The 19,415-nt window shown below is 37.9% G+C and overlaps 1 protein-coding gene across 2 annotated transcripts; it reads right to left on the bottom strand.

Annotated features, from left to right (window-relative positions):
• Window positions 1–4,748: 4,748 nt before the first annotated feature.
• On the bottom strand, window positions 4,749–17,957 carry LOC149006689 (polypyrimidine tract-binding protein homolog 1-like). Of its 2 annotated transcripts, none has more exons than XM_089164688.1 (10): window positions 11,562–11,927; window positions 11,247–11,278; window positions 10,964–11,026; window positions 10,784–10,857; window positions 10,600–10,695; window positions 8,902–8,959; window positions 8,716–8,820; window positions 8,552–8,633; window positions 5,917–6,029; window positions 4,749–5,677 (listed from the first exon to the last, which is right to left on the bottom strand). In XM_089164688.1, exons 1-10 carry the CDS (start codon window positions 11,704–11,706, stop codon window positions 5,234–5,236), a joined length of 1,212 nt encoding a protein of 403 aa, XP_089020814.1. In that variant the 5' UTR covers window positions 11,707–11,927; the 3' UTR covers window positions 4,749–5,233. The 2 variants fall into 2 exon arrangements, with proteins under 2 accessions (XP_089020814.1, XP_089020813.1); XM_089164687.1 differs by lacking the exon at window positions 11,247–11,278 and adding an exon at window positions 17,586–17,957 and having other exon boundaries at window positions 4,772–5,677; window positions 11,835–12,044.
• Window positions 17,958–19,415: the final 1,458 nt, after the last annotated feature.

The raw sequence follows: 19,415 nt of genomic DNA, 5'->3' as shown, positions 1-19,415 counted from the left end.
CACTTACACTGCAACATCAAAGATGGATCTCTTTCATTGTTTAGTTGCAGCTGTTCTAACTACCAACATGACTCATTGTGGCCCTCTCCAGTCTCCACCCAACAAGGAAATTCATTCTCCTCATGGTTTTCCTTTTTCACACAATGGTGTCGGCAGATCATGGTTAGAACTTAGAACTGGTGGATTGACAAAATTTTGATCTCGTTGGTCCAAAAACAGCTCACCTGAAGCGAAATTGATACACTGGACAATGAAATCTAAGTGGGCTTCCCTGTATGAAACGTCCACAAATCATTGTCAAGTCCAATCTTGAATCCTCCTCTGTGACAGACTCACATGGGTGATGCAATTGGGATTTGACGGCACGCAATGGCCAGCAAGCCATGTGATGCGCAGCGATGACCGCCTGACCCGCAGAGCATTGCAGGAAAAAAAACCACTCTGACTCGATTGGGTCCATGCCATGCCTTGCCATGCCATGCTCAATCTCAATACGGAACGGAACCTACAGCAACTTCACATACCTCTCCAGTTTAGACCTGAAAGCAGCATTGTGGGTAGAAGTGGATACATTAATTTCTGGTGTTCTCACCGACACCCAACACATGCTGAATGCCTTGGATGATCATCATGGTGCAGGTGGACCTGCATTTGTTCCAACTTCCAACCAATGAGAGGAACTATTCACAACACACGTCAATACTATCCAGGTTCCAAGAAACAAGGATTTAAATTTGTAGGGTTTTTTTGGTAAAAAAAAAATTCAAACTAGTAAAAATAGTAAATTCAAAAAAGTCTTGGATTCAAACCTTCGTCCTTCTGCTATTCTTTACGTATGTCCTCACACTTCAATTAACTCTATTTTTATTATCTAAAAAGAATTTAATTCTATTTATCATCATTTTTATGACTGAGGTCTATAAGTTGTCGATGCATACTCCTATTCTTAGTAATTGTAACTCTTTAATTTGAATCAGATAAGTCCTTAGTATTAGTGGCATTCAAAAGCCTTTATTGAATTTAACTATACTCATTGTTTTTTTTTTCTGTTTTGGGTTAGAGAGTAACCATACCACCTTCAACAATTTTGCATTAAAAAAATGACCATATAACCTTCAACAATTTTCTCATAGCCAATCATATACCAAAGTTACACCTGAACAAACACTCTTATACAATCACTATTTACTTTTATCTTCCATAATCTTTTTTAAACTATTTTACACTCTTTCCAAGAAAAACTTTTAAAGAGTAGTTAAACACAAATATGAATTTTTATTCACGACAACGGTTGTAGCCTGCAGCCAATGGTGAAGCTTTCGCCATGCGTCCATAACAAAAAGAGGGGAAAATGCATAACTATGAATGTAAATACAATTTTCTTTTTCAACATTCAAAAGTTTGTTATTTTAGAAATTTACAAAATGAAATCCCTAGAAATTTGTACCCTAGAACCTCTAATCAACAATATTCATCTCATATTCACCTATGATCTCAATGTTGTGAAGCGGTCACTAGTTGCGGCTGTTGGATGCACTTCCTTCCATAATCGACTTGAAGTTTACTTCATCTGCAGTTGTCCAAGCTTTTTCGTGGCTGAAACACTTTCTTGCTTCTTCTCACTAGTGTTTTCTAATTCTTCCTTGTGCTAAGCTAAATAGTTGCGTCTAGACTCTCCCCCTATATCTTTAGAGATGAGCTCCCAGTTTTGAGCAGAAGAAGATAGTGGATAGAGGATCAGAGAAAGACATCCTTGCTTTCGAATTGCCGGCTTAGGCATTGGAACGGAATTTGGAGCCTGGAGAGCTACTTTGGAGTAATCGACATTGATATGAACCACCTTGTTGTTCTTCAGGGAGGGCGTTAAAACAAGGGTTGGAGAGGGAATTAAAAACTGAAGGATTTTCGTTCATTTTTCTTCTTCTTTTCTATTCATCTTCTATTCCACAAAAGCCTTTTCTTCCACGACTATAAAGAGGGATTTATTTAAAAAGCCACCGAAACAAGGAGAAGCCCAATTTTTCCCTTTTAAGTTCACTTCGATCTTCAACATCATCCTTAAGAAGTTCAGATCATCATGGAGGAATATTTCCAGAATGGCATGTAAACGATTTCGGCCTATTAGCTTATTCAATATGACCTATAATATCATTTCAAAAGTATTGGTGAACATATTGAAGCAGATATTGTCCCATTTAATCTCCTTTCAACAAAATGGGTTCATCAAAAGTCGCCACATTGAGGACAACGTCCTAATTGCACATGAATTGATGCACAAAAGTCGTTCACATAAGAAAAGGAAAAAAGGAATAATGGCAATAACATTGGGTATGAATAAAGCTTATGATCAACTGGAATGGAACTTCATTGAAACCACCCTCAAGCATTATGGTTTCCCTACTCAATGGATTGGCTGGGTGATGCATTTCATCACTTCTACCCAACTTGTTGTACTTGTCAATGGGTCACCCGTATAGCCCTTTTTCACCATCTAGAGGCCTCCACCAAGGGGACCCACTCTATTCTTATCTATTTGTGCCCAGTGCCGAGGTTCTCACTCACACATTGAAGTCGCCATGCAAAAGAAAAAAGTCCGAGGAATTCAATTTTCATGTGGAGGTGAACATATCTCACATCTCGCGTTTGCAGATGACTTAATTTTGTTTGGGCAGATAACCAATGCTAAAGCAAGAAGATTCTACCGCATTATCGATGAGTATTGTTCATTTTCAGGACAACAACTAAATCTACAAAAAATTGAAGCACACTATAGCCCAAGTACATCATCCAGCATCAAACGCTCTCTCTCCACACATTTTCACATCACACCCACTATGGATCTAGACATTTACCTCGGGATTCCCCTTTTTCCTAGAAAGCTCAAAAGGAAACATTGTGAATCTCTTCTAAAGTGAGTCAATCACAGACTACAACACTGGCGCACCCGACTCCTCTCATTTGCAAGTAAAAAATTCATAATCCAATCAACTATGTAGACTATGCCATCTCATTTTATGTCTTGTTTCCAACTACCATCATCAATCACCACATCATTGGACAAGCTTACACGAGCTTTCTTCTGATCTAATGGGAACCTCAGTCATGTTCATACCATCTCTTGGGATGACATTTGTCGACCTACTAGAGATGGAGGGCTCAACCTTAGAAAAACAGCAACATTTAACCTCGCTCTTTTGGCTCGGAAGGCATGCGAACTACTCAATCTTCATTACTCTCTTTGGGTCTTCTAATGAAGCATAACTATTTCAAACATTGCACATTTCTTGAGGCTAAGGTGAACAACATAGACTCTTGGGGATGGAAGTCATTGATTCGGGCCCATGAGCTCCTTTAGTAGTTTCTTTCTTCAGATAGGTAATGGACATCAGGCTAGCCCTTGGCATCTTAATTGAGTACCGGACCAACCACTAGATCTTGGTTGCTTTCACGTAGTCTCGTCAGCCTTAAAGGTCTCAGCTTTTATCAATTCACAGTTAACTTCTTGGAACAAGAAAAAAGTGAACGCATGGTGGCTAGCCTAGATTGCAAAGAAAATTCTCAGCATACCTATTCCCATACACCCAATAGCAAATCGTCTCATCTGGAAACACACATCCGCATGTACATTCACTGTTACCTTTGCTTATAGATTGGCAACTAACTCCCCTGGGGTTCCTTCTGGTCTAACCACCTTTAATTGGCTCAAACTTTGGCATCCTCTTCCACCGAGACTCTTAGTATTTTTGTGGAAAGCTATACATGAGAAACTTCCCCTAACAACTTGTTAATTGAGCACGGCTGCAAGGTCCCTTCAGTGTGCATCGCCTATGGTCACCCTATCTCTTCGACACATCATATCTGTACTTTTTCCCTTTCACCCATTTGTTAAACAACCTATACCTTCATCTATGGGATTCTTCACAACCCTTCGCCCCACAACTCAAACTCCTGGTCTCCCAAGTCTCCTTACCCATACCCAACCACCCTCAACTCTTCCATACTCTAATAGTTCTTTGGGCCTTTTGGTGTTCCTACACTTCCACAATTCATTCCTCCCAACAACCTCAAATGTGTGAGGCCCAACAACATTTGCATCGAGCAATCATAGAGTTCTCACCTCCAGCTCGTATCACATCACATGCTAGGCCACCCACGCTTATTTGATGGGAACCCCCTATCACCCTAACATCAAACTCAATGTGGATGCCTCTTTCTCAAATCCACACCTCTCAGGAATTGGTGGAGTTGCTCGAGATCATAATGTTCAAGTGATTTTTGCATTCGGGCAAAGCATAGGATACCAAGAGTCCTTGGTGGCCAAAGCACAAGCCATCCGAAAAGGCCTTTCATTAGCCCTCGATCACCACATTTCTCACATTACAGTGGAAAGTGATAATCAGACTCTTGTGTTCTCTCTCACCCACCCGACAACTCACCCCAACTAGAAGATATCTCATCTTGTCACTAATATTCTCCAATTGGCTCATTCCCTCACTGAAATTTTCTCATGTGCATAGAAAAGCTAATTTTGCAGCAAACATACTTGCCTATAGGATTTTGCGTTTCTAACTCTCTTTGTTGTAAACTTTTGTTTTAGCTCAATAATATATTTATGCTTTTCAACCAAGGTTTAAAGTATCGTATCGGTCAGGTGATTTTAAAAGACTATCATTCTGTATCGAGTATTATATCGCTCTGACTAATGTATTTTAATGTAATTCCATGAAGAGACATATCGAGATATATCATATCGATTGGGTCAAACATAGATACATATCGACTAGTGTCGTATGATATCATGAGATACTTTAAACATTGCTTTCAACCCAAAAAATAAAGGCATTAAAACGAAGGTTCTAAAAGCAAAAAGACAATAAAAGGCCTCCCTTAGACCACCTTTGAGAGAGAGTGAGAGGCTGTGAAGGTTTTGCGTTGGATTACAAGGACAATAATCCCACTGGGAACAGGAAGTACTAGGGTAGAGTCGTCGGCAGACAGAAAGGAATCAGGGGTTCGTGATGCAATGACATCATAATGTAAATACAGCATTTTTTTTCCCATTGCTGACGAAGTTGACACGGCAGATGACAGTAGCATCAAAGGCTGACAAGAAGATTACATCAAAACCAAAGCCTTTTCGAGTCAAAAACAGGTACAAGTCATCACTTCGTTATCACATTCCACCTCAAAAAAGACATAAATCAAAATGAGAACAGCAGAAGTGATGCGGTGATTATTGACCATAATATGGTGACTGCCCTGGGAGTGGCGGACCAGCTGGGCGAGCATTTGGATGAGCACCATATTGAGACAATCTCTGCTGGAGCGGAGAGGACCCAGGAACAGTTCCCATAGGAAGACTTCCTGCAGGAGGATATGGAGGACCAGCAGTGGGTGAATATGTCTGAGCAGCACTGGGTGAGTATGTTTGGCCTGGAAATGAGCTAGGAACTGATACAAAAGATTGTCTCCCCGCTTGCATGTTAGGATCCCATGGTCCTACTTGTCCATCTGGAACTGGTGTCTGTGCACCCGCAGCATACTCATTTCCATGATACATGGCGGCAGCTGGATTCTGCCAACCAACTGTAGCAGTAGGTGCAACAGCCGCAGCTTGTTGCATTGGAAGCAATCCTGTATCAGGGATTGTATAATCCCTGCTTCTGTCATTGTGAGCCTACAAGAAACACAGATCAATCGATCAAATTTAAGAAAAAGCCTTTTCAATGCAAAATAAATATGTGAATAATTATATTTAAAAGGAAGTGTCCAGAAGCATACTTGCTGAATCAAATCTTTGGTTTTTTCCCCCTGATCAATACTTGTTTTCTTCTAAATTCGTTATAAATTATTTCCCCTTCCTTTTTCTTTTTTCTTTTTTTGGGTCATTTACTTAATTCAAAAACTTATTAATACCTTTACATTGAGATCAGTATGACGAGAGTATGACAGATGAAGCTTACAGTAGCCACCGTCATAGATGCTATGTCCTTCCAAAGCTTCTTTAGCAACAGCAGCCGTTGTGACATCTGTATATGAGAAAATAAAATTATCCGCACACAAGTGAGCCAGATAACCAACAGCTTAAATAAATAGCTTTTTTTTTTCTTTTTTAAAAAGCATACTTTCAGATCCCATCCCTCAACAAGTCAGAGATAAGTCAGCTGACTTTGAAGCCACAGAGATACAAAACAAAAAGAAAAGCTTTTAATAAGTAAACAAATTTCTTAACCTGATTAGTAGCAACTCGGCTTAATATCTCGCCAAGTTACCAAGACAACTTAGTTTTCACTAACTAAAACCAGCCAAGATACCACCAAGACCTCGAATCTTCAGGAGGAGGTAAAACCCACTCACCTAAGTAATTTAACACCCATCAAAAAAGCCATTGGTCTCATTGTCTTTTCCTTGTCCCAAAAATTTTACTTCACACCATGCACTACTGAAATTCAACCCATAGCATGCAAGACATTGCCTAAACTTTACAATGGAACAGTCTTATAATTTTAGAGCTAGTCTGGGAGAAGCTTCGATAAGTGATGAACTGCAAGAAAATCATTTGAGGTGACACAGCCACATGCCACATTTAATGAATGCCTGTAGTGATTTAATCCAAATTGAAAGAATGAGAAGAACTAGATACAAACCTAAAATAACCTTAAGAGAAGTGGTGAGAAAAGAATATGCATAGCTTACACTTTGTATCAAGTATGGTCTCAAACAAAGTGGATTAGAAGATAAGCCCATTTAGTTGGGATAAGACTTGTTGTTGTTGTATCAAGCTTCCCTCAAATTTCTTGTTTATTCCAAAACTCGAACTAATCTTCAATTATGTGTTCTTTTTTCAAGGCTTTTTGTGTCATCTCTACATATAGCCAATGTGTAAAAATTCAATATACAACACAAATAGGATGCAAGATGATGAAGTGTTATACAACTATACAAGAAGAGCAAGGGATAGAAATCAAAAGAGACCCAAAAATAAGGGTTATATGGATCTGATAGCTACATTGGGCTGGGAAAAACCTCCTCAAAAAACATGTTAATTTTGTTAGAAAATTAGGAAAGGAAGTGATAAAATCAAATTTAGCACTGTAGTTGCACCCCTTTTTTATGGCAGAAACTTATTTGGTTATGTAACTTGAGTCAAATCTAGATGATGAAGGAAATCTACAACTTGGTTACGGATTTTTATAAATTATAAGAAAAACACTATTACAAGGAACCAATGTGCTCTCTTGCAATCTCTCCTTAATCAAATAAAGAAAGTTTCTTTATGGAACTTCTTCTCTTCTACCCTCTTAAGCCTTTTAGATCTTTTAGGGAACCCAAGCAAGGTAAAAATGTGAGATCAAATGGCCTGCTTTTTCCTTTTTATTTATCTTAATTTCATAGATGAAGGATTTGAGATGGCATGCCTACAGTCGTGCCTCTACCATCTATACATATATAACTACTTAAATTGTCACATGAGTCACATGACAACTTAAAACCAAGACTGAACCAGAATTAAACCACTGGTTAATAACGACTACTACCATATGGCATCTGCTTCTTGCACTACTTGTGAATGTAGGCCTTCAGACCTGCATTACCTAAACATTGGCAAATACCATGTTTGTATGGCTCCCCAGGACCAAAGACAAAATGGTCTACCGAAGAAAGTAAAGGAACAAAAAGGATGAATACATAAAGAAAGGGATACGACTAGACAACTAGCAGCAAAACAGGGTTCCATGTGGAGCAAGGCAAGATCATGCAATGTCAATCTGGCTATATTTCTACAGAATCTAGAAAGAGAAAATGTCCTAAAAAGCATTCTTGCAATTTATGAAGGCTTACTGATTAGGACCCACTAAAAAATATGCTACAAATTTTATCTGTTGGCTATTATTTTCAGGATACATTTATGGTTTTTATAACAGCACATTATAGGTCGGAAATCATTTAAGGAACATATGGCATATAATTGTTCTGTAACATGGTATGCCCTACAGAGTCCCACCTTGTAACCTGAAGAGAAAATTCCCATGATTAAGCCAGTAGCTTTGAAATTCCATTCAGTGGATCCTAAGCCCAATTTCTGGATGCAACTTTAATTGGAAGATTCAACGAATATCCATCTGATGCAAATCTGAAGACCAACACCCTTAGGAAGAAGGCTGATCATGCATAACATGTTGCTGTTTCACTTTTGTTTCTTGCTTCATATTTTGAATTTTCTGTAATTCAATTGTCAGATGAACCACCATCCACTAATTTTATCCCCAAAAAGTGGCAGGGCCAGTGACGAACACCACAAGAAAGCAGGCAACTGATCCTTGTTGGCCATGCTCTGGCATCAAGTAATGCATGTTTTCTTTTTTTAGATGAATGAGTAATGCATGTTCTTACAACTTCCGATCTAGAAAACCATTAGCTTCTACTGAAAAGGATAGCATTTTGTCTCAGCTGGGAGCAAATACTGCTTCTATCCAAACCATAAGAACCATAGATAACAAAACAAGAAAAAAACATAGAAATCTAATTCAGTTCTGGTTAGAGACTCTACCAGGGTATTGAACTAGTGCTTGCATTCCACCATTCTTCTCAAATATAGCTATTTTCTGGACAGTACCAAATGCTGAAAATACCTGAAATACGTGAAAATACCTCACTATTAATCCCCCACTAATACGATGGATTCTGCAAGAACAGATCAGGAACGAAATTCACCGTGTGAAGAACATCAACAGTGACAGCATACTGCATATTCTCAATTGAAGCAAGAAGCACGTTACTTTCAGGTTCTTTTTTCTTCCCATCTGGACCCAACGTAGGCTGCAAGAATGCATTAGTTTGTACACACATATTTAACTGGATTCATACATAAAAATTAATAAGAAATGGAGGAAAACTCACTTGCATGGTTCCTTCAATTGCAGAAGGATTTACGGGGAGGTAAGGATTTGTGTAGTCCCTGAGTGGCAAAGCAAAAATAATTTAGAACCGTACAAAGACATGCATGCATCACACATAATGTCGAGAAAATATTTGGCAGAATAGTTAGTAACAACAACAGATCAGAAGACAGCAAAAATTACAATAAGGAAAAAGTTTCACATCCTGCCAGGCTAAGAATTACAGAACATTTAAACTTCAGTAAGAAATCAGTAAGGATAACCATTGCAATTCTTCATCCCAGTTTCAGATTGCCTAGATCCATGAAGAAATCCTTGATCATGCAACCAGTTTCTCTTTCTATCAGGTACCCATTTGATTTTGAAGGAAAAAGATAACCACACTCTCCTTGATTTAAATTTTCTTTTTTTTATTCACTTACCAAATTTCCCCTCCTTTTCCTTTTATTCAGCCTTATCCTTCAATTAATTTTAATTCAAAGTTTATCCCTACCAATAAATACTAATTCCCTTCACCCATCTAGCAAGTGGCACCCTAACCCATCTGTTGATTACCAGGTTGCCAACTCCCACTATGCTACTTCAGCATGTCACACAACAGCCACTTTTCAAGATTTGATTTATCTAGTGCATGCCAATCCCTGGGGTCGCCATTATACAAAGAATAACTCACCCTCCTCTTCTGGAATTTTTTATGAACTTCCAACCAAGGAATAAAAAAAATTCAAGCTATAAATAAAACTAAAAATAGCAACAATAAGACAGAAATGCAACGGATGCAAATGTAGAAATATTGGTCTAGAGATATATTTGCGATGAAAGTTGATGATCCAGTATATTTATCTTAGGTGGCATCCCAGTATCTACACCCTTGAAGCCTATGAAGTGTTCCTTCTTTTCCTCTCTGCATCTCATGCACACATACTTATTTGGGCACTGGGAACTGCTGTTTCATACACAAATTAACATGGAAATTTGAAAGAGAAAAAATTAATAGTTAGCTAATTAGAAAATTCTATGATTAATGAAATGCACATTTGAAAAGCAATGTGACGGGTTTGGTAGAAGATGGCAGCCGTTTTCACAGCTAAATGGAGAACATCTGCAAGGCTTCAATTTGTCCAGACAGAACACATCCATCAATCCTGAATTTTAAAAGGGATTATGACTTTGCTCAATAATCCAAGTAAATAATCAGTTAAAAAAAAAAGTTGGTGATTCTGAGGAACTTCACAGAGCAATGTGATTCTGGAAGCATAAACAAAGAGTAATCATAGGAAAATTTCTTTTTAAGACCTTTAAAATTTTGAATACAAAATAGTGACCCAAGCCTTCTGGATTATAAGATGCAAACAGTCCAAAACACTTGGGCAGCATCTAAACTCAAGACCACTTGATTCAATGCTTTCATAAGAAAATTATTAGAAATGAAGCTTTGCAAAAGTTCTACCACAGTGTTAGTACAAAGACATAGTCCTTGTATCACACTATGAGATGAAGAAAACTACTACGAAAGCATAATAGACACATCTGAATCATGTCCAGCAGGATTCACTAACCCCTAAATAACAAAGCAGACACATCAATTAGCAGCAGACCAATTTCCAAAATCAACAACTCTGCATCAAGATACAAAGAGGAGATTCAAGAAATGCATATTACAAGTAAAACATGATAATTCTATGGAAAGCCAAAATACCTGCTACGATGAGACTGAAACTTGATATTCAAATCAGTGTGAGCAGAAAACGAGATGCGCAAGTGACATGAACCAACATGCTCTGGAAGCAAGTACCTGAAAGTAAATTGACAGAAAATAGTGAGACAGGGCAGTGAACATTGTTGCTTCAATAACAAAATAGTTTTATCTAAAACTAGCTTGCCTTGGAATACTTCTTCCATCTAGTGCATTACGTGCAGCAGATGCAGTGTCAGCATCACTAAACTGGATTAATGCCTGGCAATAATACACTTTCATGTTGAGGAAAAATTTTATAGCCAAAAAACAAATGCATTTTTAAAAAGAGAAAAAGAAGAAGAAGAAGATTGCAACAAGGCATGACCTGAAATCCTGCGGCCTTTTCGAAGGTTGCAATTTTGTGCACAAACCCAAAAGCAGAAAAGACCTGAAACACAAGTTGATTAAGGCAACTGCTAACAGAAAATCAAAGTAAAAGACAACTCCAAACATTGCACACAGTGACAATATGTTACAATAAAATATCTAAACCAAGTGCAGAGGACACCTGTTGCTAATGCATTTCAATATCTTTATGGAGGAAGGGGAGGCATGACCATATATTGAACAGTCTCCAACAAAATAAATTAAATGAGAAGAAACATCACCGTAAATGACGCAATCAACAATCGACAAATAACTGCACATAATTTATTCATGTAACCATTTGTTAGCCCTTGATAGAATGTAAACTAAAAAACTTTCAACTAAACACAATCAGCCCCAAAACTAAAATAAGAATCAAGTTCTTAGTGGTGTTCCGACTATGAACACAAAGGGGCATTACAGACTTCCATCCATGTTGCACACTAGGAATTGAGCATAACACATCAAGAACAGTTAGAAGAAATACCATCAATATGATACTATGTGCACAATGCTTAGAACAGAACTGTCAAAAGAAAGAGATAAGCAAAACACACGTGATATTTCTCCCAATGCAGTACGCTGACAACGAGGTTTTCTCCGAGTTAACATGGACCTGCTGATCCATGCAGAGTATGTCAACTGAAAGTCAAAAATATTAAGTAATGTCTGAAACCACCACTGCCTTACAAAAAGTAACATAGGTAAGAAAGTTCCCTGATGTATTCCGTCTCTACTATTGGATCAACCAGACAAATGCGCGCTTGCCACAGTTAATGCAACCAGAACAAATCAAGAATGTGTGAAAACTTCAGTTAACAAGAACTTACCAAGTGAATAACATCTATACTGACATCTCCAGCCTCAACACCCTCAATTGTAACCAGCAACACATTCCCAGCAACATCTCCAGAGCTCTTGTTATTGACAATTTCTTGCCTATTGGAGTATTGAATATACACAGTCTTCCCGCGAACCTGAGCTGGTTCAGATGAACTAGCATAATATGAAACCATTGAGATTGCTTGATTCAAATCTGCCTGCAAAGGAGTAAAGTAGTTCTTGTCAGGGCACAGTCTCAATTTAGGAGGCACAGACACTTGAAGAATGCACAATGCGACCAGCACAAAATGTCAAAAGTTATTCAATAAATGAAGCAGGCTAGCAAAAATAGGAATTAACAGCAACAATCTGAGAAAACCCCACACAAATTCTACCACGCTGGCTTGAAGCAGAAGAATAATCACTGAGCAGGTACAAGTTATCAACAGTAGAAGAGGGTAACCTTCCTCATACAAGGTTCTTGGCCATTGGTACTTGGTGCTTTTGAAGGAAAATCTATCTGGAACTCATTAGTTGAGCCACTCACAGTAGTTACTACTTTCACTCAAAGGAACTCATGCTGTCATAGAGCACCTCCCCTCCCTACGGTAACACATGATGCTAAATTCGCAGTTTCAAACAGTTACATTAAAAATTACAATGAATATCTATAGGTATAATAAGTAATTATAGCATTTCTTGTTTGATTTCTGAAACCACTAGGGGGGAAAAGATGGAAATTTCTCAATGCCCAGGGACTCTTCTTTTTCTGCATTTCTTTCCCCATCCTCCTTTCCAAGTTCCTGAAAACCGATAAAAGCATTTACCCCACACCCCAACCAAAAAAAGAAAGATGGTTTCTGAGATTGAAGCAAGATGTCATGGTACCATGAAAATAATCCACATACAATAACATGTCTTCTATTGTCCATAGAATAATATAGCCAGATGACTCAAAAGACAGGAGTGTTAGTATGTGTCTAAATGATCCAGATACTTCAGTATATCCATTTGGTTGCATCAAGACATAGACAGTTGTATAAACAATACCCTTTTCACTTATAACTTAGTTCTCTTAACCACAATTTCGTATTGCAGCTTCATTTGGTTGCATCAAGACAACATTTGAAGGCATGCTTTGGGCCTCAGACAAGTGAATACAGACTACATAGAATCATGATAAATAAACAAAGGTAAGTTTGAAGGCCAGCAATGGGACATATTCAGCATTAGAAACTTCTTGTATTCCTCATGATCGACATAAGTCGGGTCAAAAAAAGTGAGCCCAGAGAGAGGCCTACCATATTCAAAGCTCTATGTGCGCTGTTTACATGTGCGCTGTTTAAAACTTAACAACAATCACAGTATTGAAGCAACAGGTTTCTGTCATGCAAAACACAAACCTAACACATTAAGCCCCATGTCAACCACCAGGCTTGGGTTGAAGCACAAGCCCCAACTTGGGCTGTCTTCATCTACATTCCTATGGACACTTAACTATGGGCAGCAAAAGACTTTTGAGTAAGAAGGTAAGGATTTTGAGAGGTTTGGAGCCTTTTCCTATTTGGTTCTTGATAAAGAAAGAAATAAAGGAGCAAAGGCACTGCTTGTTAATTAGACTATGATCCCAAATAGGCACTTACAGGTCCACCATAGCATTAGATAACTCAACTCAGGACACAAGTGGAAAACCCAAAAATGGTCTAAAATGTTCTGTAAGGGATGGTAAACAAAAACTGGATAAAAGTTATTGAGCTCAAATAGGAAGAATGGAATTAGAACACAAAAGTAGTAATAAAATATATAATTTAAAGAAACAAGGGGCTCCTTTAAATAATTACGGCTTTGATAGTAATAAGGGGAAGAGACCAGGGAAGTAGAACATGAACCACTTCAAACGAAGAAAACTAACTCGCCTTGGCATGAATCAACCAGGAAATTTAGGGAAAAGGTGAATATCAAGGAGACCTATTACCTATTAATTGCAGAAAAACAACAGCTAAAACTGAGATGAAAGAAAGTAGTCTGCACTCTGAAATTTCTCCAATGGGTAATGCTGAAACCAGATCTGAATCCTGCAAAAGCTAAACGAAAGCTACTATTTGAATCACCCAGGGAAACAGTTCCTTCAGTCCTAACCTGAAGAGAAATACACGATCTAACAAACAACTCAATCAATTAATGAGACTGTGCACTGCAGCCCAGAAAACGCAGTGACAGTATAAGGAACAGAAATAAAAGAAGAGAACTGGAGGAAGAGCACAATGGGGAGGAAGACGCAGCCACCATTCTACCTCATCAGTAGCAATAAACAGAACTCTAGATTCTTCTCATCAAATATGTCCCTAGTTACAAACATGCTGGTATTACTAGAAGGAAGGAGAGTAGTACCAAAAAATTATTAAAAAGAAACAACTTTTAAGCGTTCCAATTGAAGTCTAAGACATAAAAAGAACCTCTACTTCTAAAACCCAGTCTAATAATATACAGACTAAAACTCAAATTGCTACCCAAATAAAAGATAACATATATTTCTCAAACAAAAAAACACTAAATATTGAACCTGAAAACCCATGGACCAGTTTATCTTCACATGGATATCTAAGTTTTAGGTCTTTGATTCAGATCCAGCACTGAATTAACCTATTTGCCTTTGAGATCAACCTAGGGTTGATAGATATAGGTGCCATTTGCTTAATAGGTTTATGTGTCATGAACTATTCTATAGGCCCAAAGGCTTATTGCCTAGGCCAAGTATGAAAACAGTAATTATAGTTGATGTAAATTCTGCTTACGTTATAAGGGCAGAAAAGTCTTTTTCATGTTTTACTTCACCTTAAAGCAGCCTAAATTAGTCTAGGCTAGTTACTTTCTATTTTGAGTTAGTTTTTTAATTTTGAGCTAGAGTGAAGCTTGGAGTCCAAATCAAATTAGGACTCCAGAGTACTATGCATAAATAAACCCCTCTACTTGGAGGGGAAAGATCAGATTTGAAATTGAATAAAAACCTTCTCTTTGCACAACTCCTCGCGTGTTAGAAACTCCTGGTTCTGTCAACTGGGAATTGATGATTCAAGGGTAAGAAAGGTTCTAAGGGTGAAACCAAGTCTAGACGCCTGCAACTAATTGATGATCAAAGTTCAACCTTCATTCTCCACCCAAGTATTCCATCCTTAAGGCTCCATTCAGGTGTTACTGGCAGCCTACATCAATCACCTTCTCCTTTCACATTTTAATCTATTTATCCCGAATTTCCAAAGTTCCCAAACCCCAAAATTCAAGGTCAGATCTACGCCAATATAACTGTTAGACTTGTCCCCTACTTTGGGTATACCTAGTGACCTTGGATTCCAATTAGACCCCATTTTGACCACTCAATTTCAAGATATAGACATTTTCCAGAATTTTGTAGTCCCAAAAATCCCAAAATAAGAACGCCTATATCTCCCAATTTTTTCATCCAAACTGAACCAAATTTGGTGGATCATATCCCTATATCATTACCTACATCTCCTCCAAGTTTTACCCTATCCCCATAACTTTTCATCCTATATCTCAAGAAAATGCCCCATTCGACCATTCTAAATCTCTCCAGAATTAGCATCCCATCATCCTTGATACTAATTCATTCCAATTAACTCAAGGGAATTCAAACTCGCTAACCACATCCATCCTTACTAGCAAAATCATCCCATCGCAACCTATCGCAAAGACCCCCTACATCTCCCATAACCAAAATTTCAAGAAACCCTTTCTTGGTTCCATATGAGTGGTACTCTTAAAGAAACTTGGAAGAAGTTGCCCTCACTCAATTGGGGATGCATCACTCCGTCCAAGGCAGTGCACCTACATCAGAGTGTCAAGGAATTAGTTTCTCCTTCCCTAGTTATTTTTAAGTTTTTTGAATTTTCAATGATGATGTAGAGTCTTTTTTTTTTAAATCCTCTAAAACCATAAATGTCTTTTCTCCATCCAAAAGGGGAAAAGAAGCACTTGTTTACGTACTACAGTCCTGATGGGTCAATAAATATATGCTGCTTATCCATCACATAAAAAATTGCATTTAAGCACTGTCAGCTTCCAGTCATTCTGAAACAAACTAGCATCCCATGCTAGTTGAGGAAGATGAAAACCTACTCTTAGTTATACAGGCAAGGATGTAAGCTGGTAAGCATAGATTAAGATTGCGAGATCTCAGTAATAACTCCTTTTTGGGGGGATTCTAAATGAGGGATAGGACACAAGTAATAAATATTTTGGTATCTTGGTGAGAACTCCATAATTTATCATATGCTTTGACAGAATATGTTCTTCAGGTTTCAGTGGGCCCGATGGCCGTTTAGTTGAGAAGAGACTTTAGAGGATTACAACACCTTGCAATCCAAGCTCTTATTAAGGGAACTAAGGTTTTGCATAGAAAATTATTAGTTAAAGACTAGATTTCAATTTTTGGGTATTATGAATTAGTAGTTTCCATTTCCAGAAATCTTTAGTTTTTTTTAATTAAAACAGGACCATATTGCTTTGTAATTTGTTTTTAATTAGGAAAGAACTTAAGAGATTTGACCAAAATCATATAAATAATTGGGATTGGGTTGAAAACTGAAGAACTTATAGAGCTATGGCTTGAAGTTGTGGGAGGCAGTGGCTATGGGATGCAGCAAGAGTTAGAGGCTGCGGGTGACAAACCATGCTGGAGGGAGTCCCTATCCACCCTCCATGACTCCTTGTACTTCCATATATTTTTATCTTCTTCCCTCATAGTAAACAGAAAAGAGAAATGAAATCAATTCAAGCGTGCAATTTCGTTCTTCCTTATTTCTTGATCTCCTGCTGGTTTTTTTCGGGGCTCAAGGTCGAGATTATGTTACAAATAATCAATGATGACTCCAGTACTCCAAAACATAAAGAAAAGCTAGAAGGAAAAAAAAAATCTTCTTCCTCATTTTATTGACCCTGCTGCAACGATCTCCCACTGGTTACTCCCTGGTTCAAGTTCTAGTTTGCATTTCATATAGTGACTCCAACACATGCACCCACCATCGAACTTCCAAGACCAACAGAGTATCCAACTGCCCTTGGCAGAGCCAAGAAACAACCTTACAAATGTGAATGGTAATGAGGCAACCAGTTCTACCACATTAGCAGTAGTAAAAAAATAAATGTAAGAATTTCTCAGTAATGATCATGATCATAAGGTGGGACATATGGGAATATGAAATCAGTTACGGAAAATACCAATCCACGCAAAAATACATATGTTAGATAGCTAATCCTGCGGCCCTCAGCGCAAAGCAGTTTCCTGCACGAGATCAATCCTACGTAACAATCTTGGAGAATTTTAAACCCATAACTGGGATTCTGCAAGGCAATTGACTGTATACCTATTGACTGAAAATGGAGCACGCACTCAGACAAGAAAAGACACAATAATATAAACCTATGACTCGTCAGGAGCCATGGACTCGGACAAAGAAAAAAAAAGAATACAAACCTCGCTATTCTTGCTAAGCCACAATCAACACTGGATAGGATCGTCGCGAGGGGGGAAATCCCAAACAAGGAATCCAATTAATTGTTCATTTAAGTAAAACCCAACATAACAAAGTCGCTGGTAAATTGGCTGTAATCTTCTACGGTTCTAACCCTAAGTGCCCATGGATACCAGATATAATCCCAACAAAGATCAATTTGATTTCAAAGGTCATTGTAAAATTAATGCGATAAAGGTAAAGAAATTGCAGATCTGAGATGCTTACGAATTCAACAAACGCCTGGTTGCGATTGGCACCAACGTTGCATTTGGTATTGACGATCTTGCCGAAAGGCTTGCAGAGCTCGACGAGCTCTTCTTCGGTGCACTCCCATGGAAGATTACGGAGGTGTAGCACCTTCGACGGCGTCTGTGTATACCGAAACTGAGGCTGCCCCGAAGAAGAAGACATCTACGCCGAGGGTTAGGGCTGGTAATTCGAAGAAAACCGTATAGAAAGCAACCGAGAAAGATTAGAGTGAGAATCCTCAGCTGTTCTGAAGGCTTAGGGTTTGGGCAACCTTGTTCTTTATCCGGAGATTTTTATTCAACCACGGCCATAGAGGCTTTGTTAGGGACGAAACCATCGAACACACGCTCGCTGACGCTACACCTCCGCATTATCGCCTTATGTCCTTGCTGGTAAATTTCCTTGGGGTTTTTTTTTTTCCCCTCTTCTTTTTTTTTTTTTTGTTTTTTTTTTTTTTTTTTTTGTTTGTTTGTTTTTAACGTCTGACCTTCTTGCTTTCTATCTTCTTCTTTTTCTGTTCTTTTTTTTTTTTTTCCCTTCCAAACGATATTTACTTGAAATAGAAACCCATTTATCCAATACAATTCAAATCATAGAATAAAATTCCATCGAAACTTGCGAAATTTTTAGAAGTTTTTCATTTTGGAAAATGCTAAACGAAACTCATGAGGACCGAAAAAAAATCCTCAATTTCGATTGAAATTGTCGAAATTTAACTCGGTTCAACCTGGTTGGACCAACTGGTTCATGAGGAAGAAAAAAAAATTCCCAAATTTTGTGGAAACTTGAAAAAATTTCATGGGAATCTATGAAATTTCGTAGAAACTTGGGAAATTTCGTAGAAACTTGGGAAATTTCGTAAAAACCTGTGAAATTTCGTGGAAACTTAGGACTTTTTCCTGTAAATTTTTTAGCTTTCCCAAATTTTCAATTTTTTTGTTTATTTCATGTTTTCCCAAATATCACAACAAATACCCCCTCCATCAGGACTTTCGTATCCATATCCAAAGTACGTATTACCTCAGGTTGGTTATCTTAAGCATATTGATTACCAGACTCATAAAATTACAGTTGTCGATTAATGACAACCATAGGCATAAAATGTCATGGGATGTTTATGTTTGTTGGTTGGAGGAAAAGATGTTACAGGCATAGTACTACTCAGCTCACAAGATGAATCCACTCTTGGCACTCCTCTTAATACTAAGTTGTATTTTCCTTTTATTGTCAATTATTTTGAAGTTATAAATTATATATTGAATGTTATGTGCTTAAGTAGCTAAGTTTATAATGTACTTTTTGGACAACTCTATAGTGATGTTATGTACATTGAATGACATATCTACATTGAATTTTTTAGCAAAATACAATAAATGTATTCTTTATACTCTAATTAGCTTAAATATAGGATCCCACCCAAAAAATACTCTCTACAACATGTTGAAACTTGTACGGAAAAGTCCTCGGTTTCCTCCAATTTCCCAAGTTTCCACCTAAGTTTTCCATTTTCACCCGGTTGAAACTTGAGTTTCCTTCGAATTTTTTACCATGATTCAAACTATTAAATAGTAAAGACCACACTAAAAAAGAGAGAGGAGAGGAATCGCTCCAAAAATTTTGCTAAGTCTCTGCACCTTTAGAAGCCAAGCAGTCTGCTACAAAGTTACCTTCTCTTAGAGTATGCTTGAAATCAATCAAATCAAAGGAAGTTGCTAGGTTTCTGCTTGCAATAATGACCGATCTGATTCTCCATGCAAGATCTCTACTCTATTGCTGAATAAGTTTGATTACTTCCAGGTTGACCCC

Source organism: Hakea prostrata, chromosome 8 (genome assembly GCF_041222555.1).
Source record: "Hakea prostrata isolate BN-2017 chromosome 8, UWA_Hpros_2, whole genome shotgun sequence".
NCBI lineage: Eukaryota > Viridiplantae > Streptophyta > Magnoliopsida > Proteales > Proteaceae > Hakea > Hakea prostrata.
The sequence above is the reverse complement of the archived record's forward strand: the minus strand, read 5'-3'. Positions and strand labels throughout refer to the sequence as shown.

Coding starts and splice junctions, on each gene's coding strand:
- LOC149006689 (XM_089164687.1), bottom strand. CDS start 17,771: ATGTCTTCTTCTTCGGGGCAGCCTCAGTTTCGGTATACACAGACGCCG. Junction 12,045..17,585: donor ACCAGGCGTTTGTTGAATTC/GTAAGCATCTCA, acceptor ACTCCTTTGCAG/GCAGATTTGAATCAAGCAAT. Junction 11,027..11,834: donor GTATAGATGTTATTCACTTG/GTAAGTTCTTGT, acceptor CTTGTGTTTCAG/GTCTTTTCTGCTTTTGGGTT.